General features: G+C 46.1%; 1 protein-coding gene across 1 annotated transcript in view; it reads left to right on the top strand.

Moving 5' to 3' along the window:
- Positions 1-17,883, top strand: part of KCNJ6 (potassium inwardly rectifying channel subfamily J member 6) — a 331,426-nt gene that overhangs the window by 222,712 nt on the left and 90,831 nt on the right. Inside the window, exon 3 of the mRNA XM_061424825.1 lies at positions 9,982-10,902. Within this exon, the coding sequence (XP_061280809.1) occupies positions 9,982-10,902 (921 nt within the window). The remainder of the gene's footprint in view (positions 1-9,981; positions 10,903-17,883) is intronic.

The following is a 17,883-nucleotide window of genomic DNA, read 5'->3' as shown; positions in this document are numbered from 1 at the left end:
CATCCAATAATATATGCAAATCCACAGTTCTACTGACCTGCCATGCACACAAACTCCACATACTGAATTTATGGTCTATTTTTAATGAAACTAACTTTAGAGTTTAAAAAATGTTATTATATTTGCACTGCTTTCACTTTGCCATGTTTGAACATATGCTCCTCAGCTCTGTGTATTTCTTCGTTTATAAATTCCTTATTTGCTTCCTTTGATCATTTTTTTTTCCTATGGGGGTATTCATTGTTTTTGTAAATCGAGAACATTATGTGTGAAAATATTTTTCATGGTTTATCTTCTTGCTTTATCTCTCAAACACATAATTTTTATGTTGGCAAAACATCAGCATCCCAAGATAGTTTTTGATACCCCATGGACTGTGGCCCACCAGGCTTCTCTGTCCATGGAATTTTTCAGGCAAAAATATTTGACTGGGTTGCCATTTACTCCTCCTGGGGGATCATCCTGACCCAGGGGATCCAACACATGTCTCCTGCGTTGGCAGGTGGGTTCTCTACCACTGAGCCTCCTGGGAAGCCCACGAAAGAGGGAAAGGACGCGTCACTTTCCTCCAGCTGTCCCCATGGTCAGTGCGTCACACCTGCCACCTGGGTAGCCCTCCACCCCTCCCATCTCCCATCCGTCCCTTCCTCAGGACCCTCTCTGGCTCCTCTCCTTCTGACTCCATTCTATAGTTGTTTTCCAGACTCTTGTCTTCTGTACCTCTACTCACGCTACAATCTCCCAGGGAAGAGAGAAGCTTTCACCACACCCATTGTTACACTTCCATGAGTACGTGCTGCTGCTGCTGCTGCTGCTAAGTCACTTCAGTCGTGTCTGACTCTGTGTGACATAGACGGCACAGAAGGCAGCCCACCAGGCTTTGCCGTCCCTGGGATTCTCCAGGCAAGAATATTGGAGTGGGTTGCCATTTCCCTCTCCTGACCACCTCCAAATCTAGAGCTTGGTCCAGTCCCTGATAAGCCTCATCCCCACACACTTGATTTCCCACAGGTGCAAGCACGTGCGTGCATGCTCAGTCATACCCAACTCTTTGTGACCCCGTGGACTGTAGCCCGCCAGGCTCCTCTGTCCATGGGGATTCTCCAGGCAAGAATACTGGAGTGGGTTGTCATGCCCTCCTCCCAGGGATCTTCCCGATCCAGGGATCAAACCTGAGTCTCCTGCATTGGCAGGCGGATTCTTTACCACTGAGCCACCCGGGCACCCCACAGAAGCGAGCAGATACTTTCACTGGAAACATCATCCTCTGCCTCCAGGTCTCAACCATCCTGCCATCCCCCATCCTCCTGGCTGCTCCCCTCCGTGGCCACTAATCTCCAGATTATTTGAGTTTTGCTTCTTATTCAGCCTAGATCCATTGCCCCATCTTCACCCTCATGGCTGCTGCCTTAATTTAGCAGCGAACCATCTCTCTTTCTTACCAGCATCCTATTAACCCAGAGGTCAGTCAACTATAGCCCAGTGAGTCAAATCCAGCCTGCAGCCTCCCTCTGCACTGCCCATGAGCTAAAGATAATTTTATATTTTTAAAACAGTGTAAATAACTTGTAAACTTTTTTTTGATGTGGACTATTTTTTAAGTCTTTATAGAATTTGTTACAATATTGCTTTTTTTTATGTTTTGGGTTTTTGGCATCAAGGCATGTGGGATCTAGCTCCCCAACCAGGGATCAAACCTGCACCCCCTGCATTGGAAGGTGAAGGCTTAACCACTGGATTGCCAGGGGGAGGGGGACAAAAAGAGTATGCAACGAAGATCTATGTTGTTTGCAAAATCTAAAGTACTTACCATTGGCCCTTTACAGAAAATATTCACAGACCTTTGCCTGCAATCTATACTTCATATCCACCCCTCCAGTGGTCTTGTTGCAGGAAGGGGGACCCCTTCCAAGGCCCAAAAGTGAGCTCTTGTTTAACACTCAGAAATGAATTGCCCGAGGAGACACATGTGCTGAGAAAGCAAGAGATTTTATTGGGAAGGGGCACCCAGGCAGAGATCAGCAGGTTAAGGGAACCCAGGAGAACAGCTCTGCCACATGGCTCGCACTCTCGGGTTTTATGGTGATGGGATTAGTTTCGAGTTGTCTTCGGCCAATCATTCTGACTCAGAGGCCTTCCTGGTGGTCACGCCCTGTTCAGCCAAGATGGACGCCAGCGAGGATTCTGGGAGGTGGTTGGACACGTGGTGTCGCCCTTTGACCTTTCCTGGACTCTCCCAGTTGGTGGTGGCAGCTTATTAGTTCCGTGCTCCTTACCAGGACCTCCTGTCGTAAAACAACTCATGCAAATGGTTACAATGGCGCCTGGCCAGGGTGGGCAGTTTCAGTCAGTGTGCTTCCCCTAACAGTCTCAGACCCACACACGTTCCGTATACCCACTGCTCCTCCCAGCACAAGCATCCCATGGGATTCACTCATGATTTCCTTAGAGTCGGGTGAAGTAAACATCCTCATTTCTACGTTACCAGACACTTGGGATGGGACACCTTCAGATCAAGTACTTGATCATTCCTTAGCTCCTTTGTGCTAAATTCCATCAGTCATATGCCAGGAGAGCCTCAACATTTTGTTTGAAAAATACCCTTTTTTTTCCCCTTCTGATGGTAAAAGTAATATAAAGTCATCCTAGAAAATTTGGAAAAAGTCAAAACTCTTTTAATATTTATTTATTTCCTGCCTAGGTCTTTGTTGTGGCACACAGGATCTTTGCTGTGGTATCCAGGCCTCTCTCTGGTCATGGCATGTGGGTGTTCCCTCTGTGGTTTGCAGAGCTCCGGCTCTCTAGTTGAGGCCCAGGCTCAGTAGTTGTGGTGTGTTCACTTAGTTGCCCCAGGGCATGTGGTGTTGTAGCCACATTCCAGGAAACAAACTCACTCAGAAGGACAACGCAGATGGTGGAGTGCAGTTTATTACACCAGCGGGCCCAAGGCAGTCTCCTCTTAGCCAAGAAGCCCGACCAGTTTTTGTGAAAACCTTATATACTCTAAGTGTGCATCCCTAAATCCCCTGAAACTAGTCTGAACAAAGGAAAAGAAAGATACAGTCAAAGTTAACCCATGATTCGTATGCCTTAAGCCTAGGCAGTCAACAGTGGACAATTATCAATAGGCCTGTGGTCATACCCCAATAAGCATAATAGAATGTATGATTCTATTTGGTTACACAGATAATTAGGGTATTCTTTTAGGCCACAGAGAGTCAAGGTACGAGCCCTGGGGCTCTTCCATCCAGGGGGCCTGGTTTTCCAGTTGGCATGTCGTTTCCATAGATACTGGGCATAGAGCTCAAAGTCCACAGTCCGGCCCAAGATGGAGTCCTGCTTTCAAGATGGAGCTTCTTCTGTCTGTTTCCTCCTTCAGTGGGACCTTAATTCCCCAACCAGGGATGAAACCTGCATCCCCTGCACTGGAAGGAGGATTCTTTACCACTGGACCACCAGGGAAGTCCATAGAATATTTAAAAGGGAAATTAGAAGCCCCCTAAGCCCCCCTCTCAGAAGTTCCCTATTAATATCTGCATGCATTTCCTTCCAGTCTTTGATTTGGTCTCTGCCTTTGAGATCCACCCTGTTTTTCTGTGGGATTTTCCCCCATGATAATAGAAATTCTCAAAGGGCTCCTTGAACACTCTCTTAGACACCACAAGTTTCCCCCACAGAATTCGTGTATAATTTGCCATGTAGAATTGCTCATCAGAAGAACATTTCTACTGACCTGGAGCATCATAGCAGCCTCTGTCCACAAGCGAAGCCCCCAAAACTCGAGGTGATTCTAGTGGTTCTTCGACCAGGTCCTTTCCAGCTTGTAACTCAGTCATGTGTTGTTTCTTTGAGGTTCAAGTTCACCATCGGATTATTTTGCACCTTAGCTGCTGCTGCTAAGTCACTTCAGTCGTGTCCGACTCTGTGCGACCCCATAGACAGCAGCCCACCAGGCTCCCCCGTCCCTGGCTAGTTTAACGTTAATTAATCATCTTTCTAATGTCTTTCTGAGCTAAGTCACTCAGTCTTATCTGACTCTGACCCTATGGACTATAGCCCGCCAGGCTCCTCCGTCCATGGGATTCTCCAAGCAAGAAGACTGGAGTGGGTGGCCATTTCCTACTCCAGGGGATCTTCCCAACACAGGGACCCAACCCCCATCTCTCGCGTTTCCTGCATTGCAAGCAGATTCTTTACTACAAGCACCACCGGGGAAGCCCATCTTTCTAAAAAGGAGAGAGAAAAAGAACGGGGAGAAGGGGTTGGCTTTTTCACACAGACCCACATTTACTCTGAAACAAAAGACAGAAAAGCAACTCGGGTCAAGGAAACCATCAAGATCCCGGGCCCCGCTTGGGTCATCCTTTTGCATGCTGTACAGCACTTCACAGTTTGCAGAGAGTTGCACTACATCATCTCTGGGAAAGCCACGTGCCGGATGCAGAAGGACCGGGGCAGTGTTCTGACTGGCAGTCTGATGCGCATGCTCTTGACTGGGGCCCAGGGCAAGTGCCGGCAGGGCGGTGGTCGGGCTGAGAGGTTGGCTGGAGAAGTCCTTTGGGTCCCAAGCTGTGCAGGAACAGGAAGGTCTGTTGTACCAGCCACAGCTGCAGCTCTCCCCGCTGAGCAGCTCAAATGCTCTTGCCAATGCAATTCACATCACCCCCTCAAATTCACACCTGGGATTCCAAGAAAGAAAGAAACGTTAAGAGCCATCATTAACATTCCTTTCTGTATTCCCCCCCACCCCCGTGCGTATCTGCATTCGTGCCCACAGGCGCTGAAGCAATGCTCACAGCTCAGACCTGCCATGGCCCTCTCCCCTCCCCAGGCAGGGCAACCCGCTCCAGTATTCTTGCCTGTAGAATTCCATAGACTGAGGAGCCTGGCGGGCTAGTCCATACGGTCTCAAAGAGTCGGACACGACTGAAGCGACTGAACACACCTCCCCAACCTAGGGCTGCCTGCTTTTGCTCCGGACAGGGCCTTGAGGCTGGGCCACTCCACACCTGACTCTGACTCCTCCTGGCATCACTACTTACTTGACACTCTAGATTCAGTCTCCTCTATGCTCCAGATACTCTTACCTTCTATTGGCTTTTCCTAGTTTCTCACCTGTGTTCCTGTCCCCCACCAGGTGCTATTAAGCTTCCCATCCCATCTTCCCTGGGATGGATCTCACCTGCACACACTGCCTCACCTGGCTGAGGCTGTCACATAGTCCAGGCTCGTACGACTCACCCACTACAGGCCAATAAGTCAGGAGATGAGTTGTGGGAGCAAGGAATAGTGAGTTTATTTGGAAAAGCAGCAGACTGAGAAGATGATGGACTAGTGTCCCAAAGCACCATCTAACCCAAGTCAGAGTTCGGATTTATTTTATACTGAAAGTGGAGGGAGCGTGGTTGGTTGTTGCAAACGTCTTGGTGTTGGAATCCTTTGCTGTTGCCGCTGTTTGTATCGGTCCAGTCATGATGATCCTAGAAAGCTCCAACAAGACAGACGTTATTCTCAGTTCTACAACTTTTGATCTCTAGATCAATGAGCATTACACCTTTAAAGGTCAGAGCTTTGAGAATGGGCTACCCTGTGTATTTCAGGCTATGGGCAACATTCTTAGCTTGTAGCAAAAGCAATTGAATCCAAAGGATAAAGTAAAAGAAACCAGTGCAACGTGGAGTCAGATTTGTTCTTCCCTACTTCAAGGCCACCTTTCCATTCCACTCCCTGGACCTTTAGCTTTCTCTGCTCCCATTTTTGTTCGTTTTTAAAAGGCACTTAAGTAGCATATGCATTGACACTTTTTTCCCTGACACACGACACAGACATTCGATTAACCACATGCTAGTTCATTACGGTGTCAACTGAAAAAACGAAAAACAGCACAACCTTAAGGCTAAGAGTTATGTTTTATTCAGAGGGCCGACTGAGAACTTCAAGCCCGGGAGGCAGTATCTCAAGTAACCCTGAGAGAACCACTCCAAGGAGGTGAGGAGTGGGAGCTAGAATATGGACGAGTTTCGCAACAAAGGGCATATAATAGGGGGGAAAAAAAGATGACAGTTAATAAATGAAAACTAGATATCTCAAGCTCAGGAATTGAGTACTTTTCTACAAATGGGAAAATGCAAGCCTCTGAGCTTACTGAAATCATTCCTTTGACGTTCTCCTCAGCTGTCTGGGAACAGGAACCTGTGTTTCACATCCTGAGTTTCTGCAGGGCTCCCTGTGGGGAGTGGTCACAATTTGATGGCTGCTAGATGACAAGTATTCTTTGTTTCCTTCCTGAGTTCCCTCAGGGCTCACCGTTGGAGGGCTGCGATTGCTGCTGACCGTGACATTCTTTGTTTACTGACAAGGCAGGCAATATTTTATTTCTCGCTAGATACTGTTAAAAAACAAAACTCAACTGAGTACCTTTGAAGATCAAATTGGCTTTATTCAACAATGCACAAACTAGGCAGCATCCTATTTAGCAGACAGACACTAAGGGTTCTGTACAAACTGGATGATTTTTAAAGGTCTAAGGGGATGGGATAAGAAGTCGTAAACAATAAAGGATTATGTCAGGCAAGATCACCTGCTTTACGGGGAAAGTAGGGGTCCCTGTGGGAGATTACCTCATCTGTGGCTGGGAAATTCCAGACTGACTGGTAAAAGGTCACATTTCTGGAGGGACTGAACCTGGGGTTAGGATAGGTATTCAGTCTGCCTTGGCTGATACAGAGCTTAGCACAAGGGACTCCATGTGGGGAGACCCTTGTTTCTTTTCAACAACATCAAATCCAACACCCCGTCTTCACTCTCTTCCTCTCTCCCGGCTTTTTCCCACATCAGCCCTCCGAGAACTCTTCTCTCTCTTTATCCATGTCAGTACCGATGCCCATAGCATTAGAGAGAAGGCTCAAGTCAAAATGTGTACCTGTTTAAACACAATTATTTTTGTTTCTGGTTAGATGGCAGCTTTCTGCCACCAGCTGGGGACCCAGGCCCCTCCATCTCGTGATTCTATCATCCATCCTACAAGGGGCAAGACCAGAGGAGGGGGGCATACCCATTATTTAAGACCTTGGCCCAGCAGGGCACACCCACTCCTAGTGGGCCAGGACTGGGTGCGTGGATGCCCCTCCATGCAAAGGAAGCTGGGAAATGTGACCCAGTCTTGAGCTAGGAAAAGGGGGAAAGTGGGTTTGTAGGATCAACTGGCAGGCTCCCAGGACTGCCCAGAGCAGTTACCTCTGTTCATGTAGGTCCAGAAACTCACTGACCATTCAAACAGGAAGGTTACAAATGAGCCAGAAGAGGGAGAAGACAGCTTCAAACTGGGGGCTGAGGTGAGTGTAGGTTCCCTCCATGACATGTGAACGTGTGGAAGATCAAAGAAAACTGTTGCTGTTGTTGTAGAGTTGCTAAGTCATGCCCGACTCTTTCATGACCCCATGGACTATATCCCACCAGGCTCCTCTTGTCCTTAGGATTTCCCAGGCAAGAATACTGGAGTGAGTTTTGCCATTTCCTTCTCCAGGGGATCTTCCCAACCCAGGGATCAAACCCACGTCTCCTGCATTGACAGGTGGCTTCTTTACCATCGGAGCCACCAGGGAAGCCAGAAAACTGCTAAGAGTCAGCTAATATAACAAAGCCACCCTCTTCCACCTCAACACTCAGGGAAACAAGACCCCAGGGTGACTCTGTATAGGCAGAGAGCTCCCCACCTGGGGCTAAGGTCAGACCACACTCCAGGTCTCCAGACAAGAGTGCCCAGCCTGGCTGATTTTGAACTGAGTTCAGCCCACATGAAGTCAGAGTTAGAGACTCCATCTTGGGCAAAATTAGCAATGAGAGCTCAGACATGAAAACCCCTGCATCAAACACCCTGCCTTGCATGGGATGCTGGCAGTGAGCAGGGACATTGCCCATGACTTCCATCCAGATCCCCCAACACCATCCACCCTGTCCCAGTCTCAGCTGCTTCCTTTGACTCTTGTCCTGGTATCTGTTCTGTTCTAAGAGGAAAAAAGATAAGGCTCCTCCTCTACAAATGAAGAGTTACTGAGGGCAGTTATCTAAACGTCAAAATGATCTCGCCAAACATTGGACTCACAGACCAGATGCTGCTTCTTCCTTGTGCTGAAAAATAAAAATAGATCCATGGGATTGATTATTAAGGAAACTATCCAACCATGAGCAAGGTTAATCCATAAGATAAGTTGGTACCACTCGAGTCCCATCCCCAGCTGCTTGCTTATTCAGATAAATGCATTCTCAACAGTTTTTCTCCTTTAACCAAGGGGAGAAAAGGCACCCCAGAGTCAAATGACACAGAACACAAGCCTGAGGGAAGAAACTGCTTCTAAAACTTTCAGAAAGCTTTAAAATTATTGGCTGAACAAGAAATTTCACACAGTGGTTTATATGTGTTTCATAGCAACATCGATTCTAAATGTCCCCTTGCACTCGGATTCCAGGAGAGTCTTCCTAATGCTCCGTCATCAGATGATTGTACCAATGCATTAATCATGAAGGCCAGCAGAAAGAGTACAACCACAAGCCAAAACGGCAGATGTTAAATGTTGAGGCAGAAACCAAATCAAATACGTAAACATATAGAAAGAGAAAGACATGCCCCACAGCGCTTTTAACCTTGGCATCGCCTTAGGGTAAAATGCATGCATGTGAAAGTCACTCAGTCATGTTCAACTCTTTGCCACCCCATGGACTGTAACAGTCCATGGAATTCCACAGGCCAGAATACTGGAGTGGGTTGCCATGCCCTCTTTCAGGGGACCTTCCCAACGCAGGGATAGAACCCAGGTCTCCCACATTGCAGGCAGATTCTTTACCAGCTGAGCCATAAGGGAAGCCCAAGAATGGAGTAGGTAGCCTATCCCTTCTCCAGGGGATCTTCCCAACCCAGGAGTCCAACTGGGGTCTCCTGCATCGCAGGCGGATTCTTTACCAGCTGAGCTATCACGGAAGCTCATACTTACCAATAAAAACGAGAATTTTTTCTACTCTGAAATTTGACTGACAATTTAAAGAGTTCACTCAAAATTCTTGCCCCTAAAATCAAGGAGAGTAGCAAAGGGACAATAAAAAGGAATGTTTATTACATGTCTGTTTCATGTAGGCAGATATCATGCACGTGGTTTTGTTTAACTTTATAATAACCCTATGAATTGGCTATCATGATGACCGTTTTGTACATGTGAAAACTGTGGATCAGTCAATGAATTCTAATAGTCTATTGGTCTACTCAGGCTGCCCTAACAGAACCCTACAGACTGGAGGGCTTAAACAGCAGCAATTTATTTTCTCACAGTTCTGGGGGCTGGAAGTTTAAGACCAAGGTGCCAGCAGGATTGGTTTCTGGTGCCCTCAATCGGTTTGGAAGACCTTTCTTCCTGCCTCCTCTCTGTGTCCTCACATGGCCTTTCTCCACAAACACAGCCCCGGTGTCTCTTCATTTCAGTAAAAGAGCACAAGTCCTTTTGGATTCGGGCTTCACCCTTTTGCACTCATTTAACCTTAATTATGTCCTCAGAGGACCCATCTCTACAATCCGTAACAGCACGACCAGGAGCCCACAGCCACTGAGTGGTAGCACCAAGGCTGTCTGGATCGAAACATTTCTTTATCCGGAGTGTGCTGTTTCTCACATACCACAGCATCTCAGAGAGAGCCAGGAGACACCCTGCTGTCAGAGCCGACTCTTAGAACTTGCTGGCAGGGAGACACTTTCACAGCAGTGAGCCTTGTCCTGATGGGAAGTGTGGTAAAGTCCTTACACAAGCTAGATCACAGGGCACAGGCAGATGACGCTCCCCGCAAAAGAGGCTTCATCTGCTCTGATAGGAGCTGCACAAATGGTCCAATGATGCTCGGTCGTCTACCACACTGCCAACCACCAAGGGGGTTTCCAGGACCCTCAGAGAGCCAGCGGTTCATTTGGTTTTTCTTTTCTTTTCTCCAAACCACCAGCTAACGTCCTAGAGGGTGACTCCATGGACCAGGACGTTGAGAGCCCCGTGGCCATTCACCAGCCAAAGTTGCCTAAGCAAGCCAGGGACGACCTGCCGAGACACATCAGCCGGGACCGGACCAAAAGGAAAATCCAGAGGTACGTGCGGAAAGACGGAAAGTGCAACGTGCACCACGGCAACGTGAGGGAAACCTACCGCTACCTGACCGACATCTTCACCACCTTGGTGGACCTCAAGTGGAGGTTCAACCTGCTCATCTTCGTCATGGTCTACACCGTGACGTGGCTCTTTTTCGGGATGATCTGGTGGCTAATTGCATACATCCGAGGAGACATGGACCACATAGAGGACCCGTCGTGGACTCCATGCGTCACCAACCTCAACGGGTTCGTCTCTGCTTTTTTATTCTCCATAGAGACAGAAACCACCATCGGTTATGGCTACCGGGTCATCACGGACAAGTGCCCGGAGGGCATCATCCTCCTCCTCATCCAGTCGGTGTTGGGGTCCATTGTCAACGCTTTCATGGTGGGGTGCATGTTTGTTAAAATATCGCAGCCCAAGAAGAGGGCGGAGACCCTGGTTTTTTCCACGCACGCGGTGATCTCCATGAGGGATGGGAAACTGTGCCTGATGTTTCGGGTGGGGGATCTGAGGAATTCCCACATCGTGGAGGCTTCCATCAGAGCCAAGCTGATTAAATCCAAACAGACCTCGGAAGGGGAGTTCATCCCTCTGAACCAGACGGACATCAACGTCGGGTATTACACGGGGGATGACCGTCTGTTTCTGGTGTCTCCACTCATCATCAGCCACGAAATTAACCAGCAGAGTCCTTTCTGGGAGATCTCCAAAGCCCAACTGCCCAAAGAGGAACTGGAAATTGTGGTCATCCTGGAAGGAATGGTGGAAGCTACAGGTAAGGCATTCCTGCTCTGGGGTGTCTGGGGATGGATGTTCATGTTAAGCCGGACTTCAAATCCTTACTCATGACAAGATGTGGAAAACCGAACCTCCCTCACTATTAGACGTCACCTCTTTATTCATGAAATAGTAAGTAGCCTCTTACCTTAAGGATGTCCACCAAGAAGTCTAACCGTTTAGCTTAAAAAAAAAAAAAAAACCCTTGGGAAAATAAATTAATAATTTCTAAAAACACCTCTTAATATATTTTAAATTTTCAAACATTTACTTAAATGAAAATTTGACCTCCCTCTAAAGCAATTTTATGTGGTTTTAAAGCATTGTTTAGTTTGTATAACTTGAGGCTATTTATTGCCAAGATAGGAAGAAGAAGTTAAGCCTTTCAAAAGAAAACCTGACAAATTGCTTTAATAAAAATGCTATTTTGCCCCTTCTTTGGGAGTCATTTGCAAGACCCACAGCCTTGGCTTTTCTTTTACATCAAGTGAGAATTTGGTGTCTTTTCTCTATACTCTAACTGCCACACCTCCTGTAGACCCAGTAAATAACTCAAGCAGAAAAGAATAAAAATTGAGACCCACTCACCATAGTCCTATCGGCCCTTCTGCTGTGAACAGCTAATTGTTGGAATATTTTAACCAAGATAATCTCTTCTAAAAATAGAGAAATGGTCTGTTTTTATTGACGTCTTCACTCATATCTTTTCATATGTCTTACACATCCCAGCCGCAAAGGAGGTCCTTCCATATTCATCTGTAATGTTGTATGAAATAGAGTCATAACCCCTGACCTAAGCTAATAGTGTCCCATAGGATGAGCATAAAGTAGAACGCTAATCCACACATTGCTTTACTGCCTTCTGAGTTATAGATTTTAGCCTTGGGATGCTCTTTAGTTGTACAATCGGCCCTTCTATGCTTTGAGGTCTTCAACTTGAGGCTGAGGGTAGGTTTACACAATCTGAAAATGCGTGGCCACTGGCCAGACTCCAGACTCTTCGTCTACCCATAACTTGAGCTTGGTCATCCATCCAGTGAAAGTCCTGGACCCAACAGGCAAGGTCATTACCTCTAACAAATTTCTCTTAAGGTGGTAAAACCTTCGGCAGTAGATTTTTTTAAATGCTGCAAGGATGAAAAGGTGAGTAAAAGGCATTGCATAAACTGTGCTCCTTTGCATGAGACAAAAGGAACGTCTAAAACAAAATAATTATTGTGAAATGCTAAATAAGTGCTATACAGGTGCACAGGGCTCTCTGTACCCTGAGTCTGACTTTGGGGCACACTGGTGAGGCAATAGTTGTGTGGGAGGAAGGGAGAGGGGGAGGAGGAGAGCAGGGAGGAGGAGAGCGGGGAGGAGCCTGGATCAGGGAAGAGGGGAGGGAAAACCGACTCAAACGGAGCTCCGTCAGTTCCCAAGGACCAGAAACTTCCTCCCCGGCCAAGCACAGGGACTCTGGGTCCCCCTAGTGGTGGCCATTGAGATACAGCCTCTGGCAGCACAAACTGACCACTGGGGATGCAGTTTTAATATTTGATTTCTCGCTATAAACTCTCCCAAAAGGACAGGAGTGAGGAAAATGGGCAAGCTTCGTTCTCCTCCCATCTCTGAGCCCCAGAAGCAAAATCCAGTGGAGTGGTACCATCTGGTTACTGGTGTTAATTCGAACTTCAAATTGCAGGAGCAGTGTTTCCTCAGATCAAAGCCCAATCTCGAAAGATAAACAAATGCCGAATAAGGAACTTATCTTTGTGTTGTCCCTGAGTCGGAATCCTCCCCAGGGCATGCCGTGTCCTTCTGATGACAGCTTGTAATGAGTGAGCCTTTCCAACCAGAGGACCGTCCCTTTGTTGGTAATTAATAGTGACACTTGCCTCTGAGCATCGGTGGCCTTTCTGCTGCTGCTTTAGAGAACACTGGGTGTTTGCCAGCAAAAAGGAATCAACACACCCCTGTTCCTGGGAAAAGGCAACTGCTATCAACTTTCTAAAAATAATAACAATAATTTTCTAATTTCTCAAAAATAGAGGGAGGAGGTGTGCTCTAGAAAGTTCTGGGTTTTTCTAGAAGCTAGACATCTCTTGGTTTTTCTCTTGACAGGATTTGCACAGTTCAGTCTTTCCAGCACGTCTGATCTCTTAAACTTCAGGGGGACACTTCTTTCTTTGTGAATGAAAAGCACAATTGGGATTTATGGGTATGAAACAGGCCTTTGGGAAGGACTCCCTGGTGGCTCAGACAGTAAAGCATCTGCCTGCAATGCGGAGACATGGGCTTGATCCCTGGGTCGGGAAGATCCCCTGGAGAAGGAAATGGCAACCCACTCCAGTACTCTTGCCTGGAAAACCCCATGGATGGAGGAGTCTGGTAGGCTACAGTCCATGGGATCTCAAAGAGTCCGAGAGGATTGAGCGACTTCACTTTCACTTTGGGGAAGGAAAGATGCTTCAGTGAACCAAAGCCACAGGAAAAAAATTAATGTGGACCAAATGCACACTGAGGAAAACAAATTCACAAAGATCTCATTATTCATTGGAGGGCTAGATGGGAAATTAGGAGCCATGGAAACCCAAGCTGACTCAAAACAGCCTCTGCTTGACTCCAGCTTTGTTTCAAGTCTGTCTCAGTTGACCTTAAACTACTGTCCGTGACCTCCATTAAGGGGCTTCTCACTGAGGCCCATTTCAAGGACAAGCCCCATCAGCAACACCTCTGCACCCTTGAAGCAATGCCCTCTTCCTGTCTTGCACGGTGTGGTATCTTCTGGAGATCCGAGCTACTGAGCAGTAGGCTGAGAAGACCAGTCCTTCAGACGGCTGGGGGCTCAGGCTCAGCACAGGTCAGCCAGTGACCCACAGTAAATATCCCATCCCCAAGCTCGCTGCCCCCAGCCTGCTTCATCACATCACTCAGGGTCAGGCTCATCTTTAGAAATGGCAAGTCAGCTCCTGGAAGGCAAGCGGCTGAGTCTTGCCCACCTTTGAGGGCCAGTCCTGGCCCTAAGACAGACCCACGCTCCTGGTGGATGGCTTGGATCTGGCCCTGCCCAGATCAGGGGGAATGTGTCACCTCTCAAGAACCTTCCAGTCATGTGATTCTATTTTTGAAAATGAATCCAACCCTGGAAAATTCTGACACCAGCCACCCAGACATCTGGGCACTGGCCATATCTCATTGCGCAAATGTATTTTTAAAGGGGGCCCTTTATGTGCCTGACACATGGGCAATTTGGAGATAGTGATGTGTACAGAAGGGTTCACAGCTACGTAAACAAACACGCGGAGCAGCTGCGGCAAGCGTGCGTTAAAATAGTAAAGCATTCATACAGATGATATTTATAGAGGGCAAATTGGCCTGGAGGCTAGATGACGGCCACGCAGAGCTGGGCCCCGTGCCAGCCAGCGCCTCCTCACTATAGGCTTTCTGATTGATGAACTTCCAAATTTACCCCCAACGATTATGCAACGGTGACAGGCAGCCCTTTCCAACACCTCAGCAAATATGTCTCCTTTAGGATGAATCCCTGGTAAGCTTTTTTTTTTTTTTTAATTTTATACTGGAGTACAGTTGATTTACAACATTGTATTCATTTCAGGTGTACAGTAAAGTGATTTGTTTATATGTATCTGCATTTCTCCTCTTCTTTGGATTCTTTTCTCATATAGATTATTACAGAATATTGAGTCAAATTTCCTGTGCTGTACAGTAAGTCCTTGTTATCTATTTTAACCTTTTATATATATTTTTTAAATTGATGGAATCTATGAGACTTATACAAAAGTAGACCAAATCATGTAAAGAATTCCCATGTACCCACCAGTCAATTTCTATAATTGTCAATTCATTGCCGAGCTTGTCTCATCTGTATTATCTACTCACTAACTCCCCCTCCAGCATCATATTATTCTATCTGCAAATATTTCAGAATCTGTCTCTAAAAGATAAGGACTCTTTTTAACACGTAACTGTAACCTTGGTATGACACCTAAAAAAATTAATGATCATTTCTTAAGATTCAATATCTACTAAATGTGCCAAGTGCCAATTGTCTTACAAATGTCTTTTTATTTTTTTTTAATCTGCTTGTTCGAATCCAAATGAGGTTAACACACTGTGGTTGGCTGAAATCTCTTCCAAGCCTTAGTCTGTGAGCTCTTCTTCCGTCTCTGTGGGATTTTTTTTTCCTTTCAGGTTTTTCTCAAAGAAGAGAATTTCTGAAACATTTATATACTACATAGAAAACTGGGGATGGTGGAGGGTGGGAAGCTGCCAACTTGGTGAGGTTATCCTAGATAACATTTTGTGGATGACAAAGAGGGCTGACTGTCCAGAAGTCAGTGTCTGGGGGTTACCAAGGAGGAGAGGGCAAACCAGAAGCAGATGAAGGCAAACCCTCCTTCTCCATAGCAAAGCTCAGTTCCATTTGCAGAGTCACTTGATTTCACACAAAGCGAGCTTAGTCGCATAAGTCACACAACAGACAGCAGGATTTTTGTTGCAAGTCTTCACCCTACTCTTACTTTACTGATGAGGAAATTGAGTCCCAGCAAGACTAGTGAGCTGGCTAAGGCTAGCTCATCAGGGGCAGAGCAAAAATTTGAAGCCCAAAAGCCACGGATGATGCTGTCCAGCCCCCAGGGGCAGCGCTGAATGCTGTCAGTTCGTGAAGATTCTGTGGAGCAATGCACCCAGAAGGACAACTGGCATTCAATGTGAGGACAGGATCTCTTCTCTCCCACCATCAGTTTTTTCTTTAAGGTTTCTCTGTTGGGCTCCAATGTTATCAGCTTATTTTAAAATTCTTTATTACATTCACATGAATTTTTAACAACCGTATATTAAAATCAGATGTGCCACAAAGCCATTCTGAAATTGAAGTTAAGTAAGCACCACCTACAAAAATACTCCTGGAAGAACATAAAGTTCCGTCAAGTCATCAGACTTCCCAAGGACCACTTTTGTTTGCCGTAATCGAAATGCCGCTTCACTGTAACAGAGGCGCTCATAGAATCTGAAAAAGTGGCATTTCTCAGCTAAGACGGCTGAGGGTTAGTGTTACAGTCCTTTTAAGCTGTTTCTACTAATAATATTTCACAGCCTTTGTATTTCTCAAATCTTATTTTCTTCTTTGGATAAGTTACTGCTAATCCCTCTGCTGGCCATTCATTATCTCCAGATTTGTCATTTTTCTTTTGTGTTGTAACCCCAACTACCTAGCCTGGGAAAAGAGTTCATTGATAAGATCTGGAATGCTTAGATCTTGGGTGAAAATCTCCCGGTAAATCTCTATAAGGTGCAATAAAAAAAAATGATTCAAAGGTATATGAATTTATTTTTCCTGGTAGAAATCTACCACTCATCAACATCAAGAAATCCAACTACGCTTTCTTCTGTCAGCATTAGGTTCAGATGATTTTTTCAGAGCTTCCTCTCAAACGTCCACCTCAGTATAATATACCTGGGTATTGTCATTGGCTGGATAAAACCTGATAATACCTGTTTCCCAAACATGGTCAACTTTCTGTGACCCTAAGCAGTTTGGGGACACTGTTCCGATCCTAACGATCAGAAGTTGGATGCAACAGAACACACAGAATTTTAACCTCTTCCATCACCCCTTCAAAAAAAAAAAAAAGACCAATGCTGTCACTCTGTTAAACATTATAACTCTGTTAAATATTTCTCATAATTTAGAAGGCACTTAGAATGTCACAACTTAGACAGCAGCAGTGTATCAAGGTCAGCATATATTATTGTGATTGAAAAGGCAAAAGAACTGGGTAACTATAAAACTTTTCATTATTAAAACACCAGTACCCGAAAATCTGGGGCTCCCCGGGCAGCTCAGGGGTAAAGAACTCACCTGCCAATGAGGAGCTGCTCGAGACACGGGTTTGATCCCTGGGTCGGGAAGATCCCCTGGAGGAGGAAATGGCAACCCACCCCAATATTCTTGCCTGGAGAATCTCCATGGACAGAGGAGCCTGGCAGGCTGCAGTCCATGGGGTCACAAAGAGTTGGACGTGATTGAGTGACTGACCACACACACACACAAGAAAACCCATTGTTCTTCCTTCTCCAGATGGGCCTTGAGGAGCTCATAAACTAGAGCTCCTAGTTTATGAGCTCATAACTAGCTCATAAACTAGATGTTCAGGAAAAGTCAGGGATGGTCACACAATATATACCATTTAAAATTCAAACTCAAGAGAAAAATAGACTAGCACCTAAAAGTTTGCTTTTTAGCTAATTTTTTTTTTCAAACTCTGAAGTCAATATTCATGTTGGGAAGATACTACACCATTCAAATTAATAGATGAGTATCAAAGAGTGAGACTCCTCTAATTAGGGCATCCTTAAATAAATTGAGCTTTATTATTTCCTAGGGCATTCAGTAATATGAGTGCTGACAGCGTGGTGCCAGTGAAGCAGTTCTACCCAGCAATTTCTAATGACCAGAAGAGGATCACTGGGAAAAACTGTGTAAATTACTCACATACACAAATACACACACACACACCTCTGCTAAATACCTAAACATGCAGAGGGGCTTCCTCCCCAGTTAAGCCCTTGCTCCTCTGTTTTATACCAACCCACATACAAATCTTATTTGTTGTGTTAATTATTCAGTACTCCTCTTTGTTTTGGAAGTAATCTCTCTAGGCCATAGCTCAGTTTATCCGCACTTTTCTGTGTCATTTATAGTGTCAGGCAATCCTGGGTTGAAACCACACTTGTCGCATTCACTGGCCCATTTAACCTCTCTAAGGCCTCAGTTTTTCCCTCTTTAAAATGGGAACAGGCTTCCCTGGTGGTTCAGTGGTAAAGTATCTGCCTGCCAATGCAGGAGACGCAGGAGACATGAGTTCGATCCCCTAAGTCAGGAAGATCCCCTGGATGGGGAAATGGCAACCCACTGCAGTATTCTTGCTTAGAAAATCCCATGGACAGAGGAGCCTGGCAGGCTACAGTCCAC

This window comes from Bos javanicus, chromosome 1, assembly GCF_032452875.1.
Source record: "Bos javanicus breed banteng chromosome 1, ARS-OSU_banteng_1.0, whole genome shotgun sequence".
Taxonomy (NCBI): Eukaryota; Metazoa; Chordata; class Mammalia; order Artiodactyla; family Bovidae; genus Bos; species Bos javanicus.
Note: the sequence above shows the minus strand (reverse complement) of the source record. Positions and strands in the feature narration are given on the sequence as shown.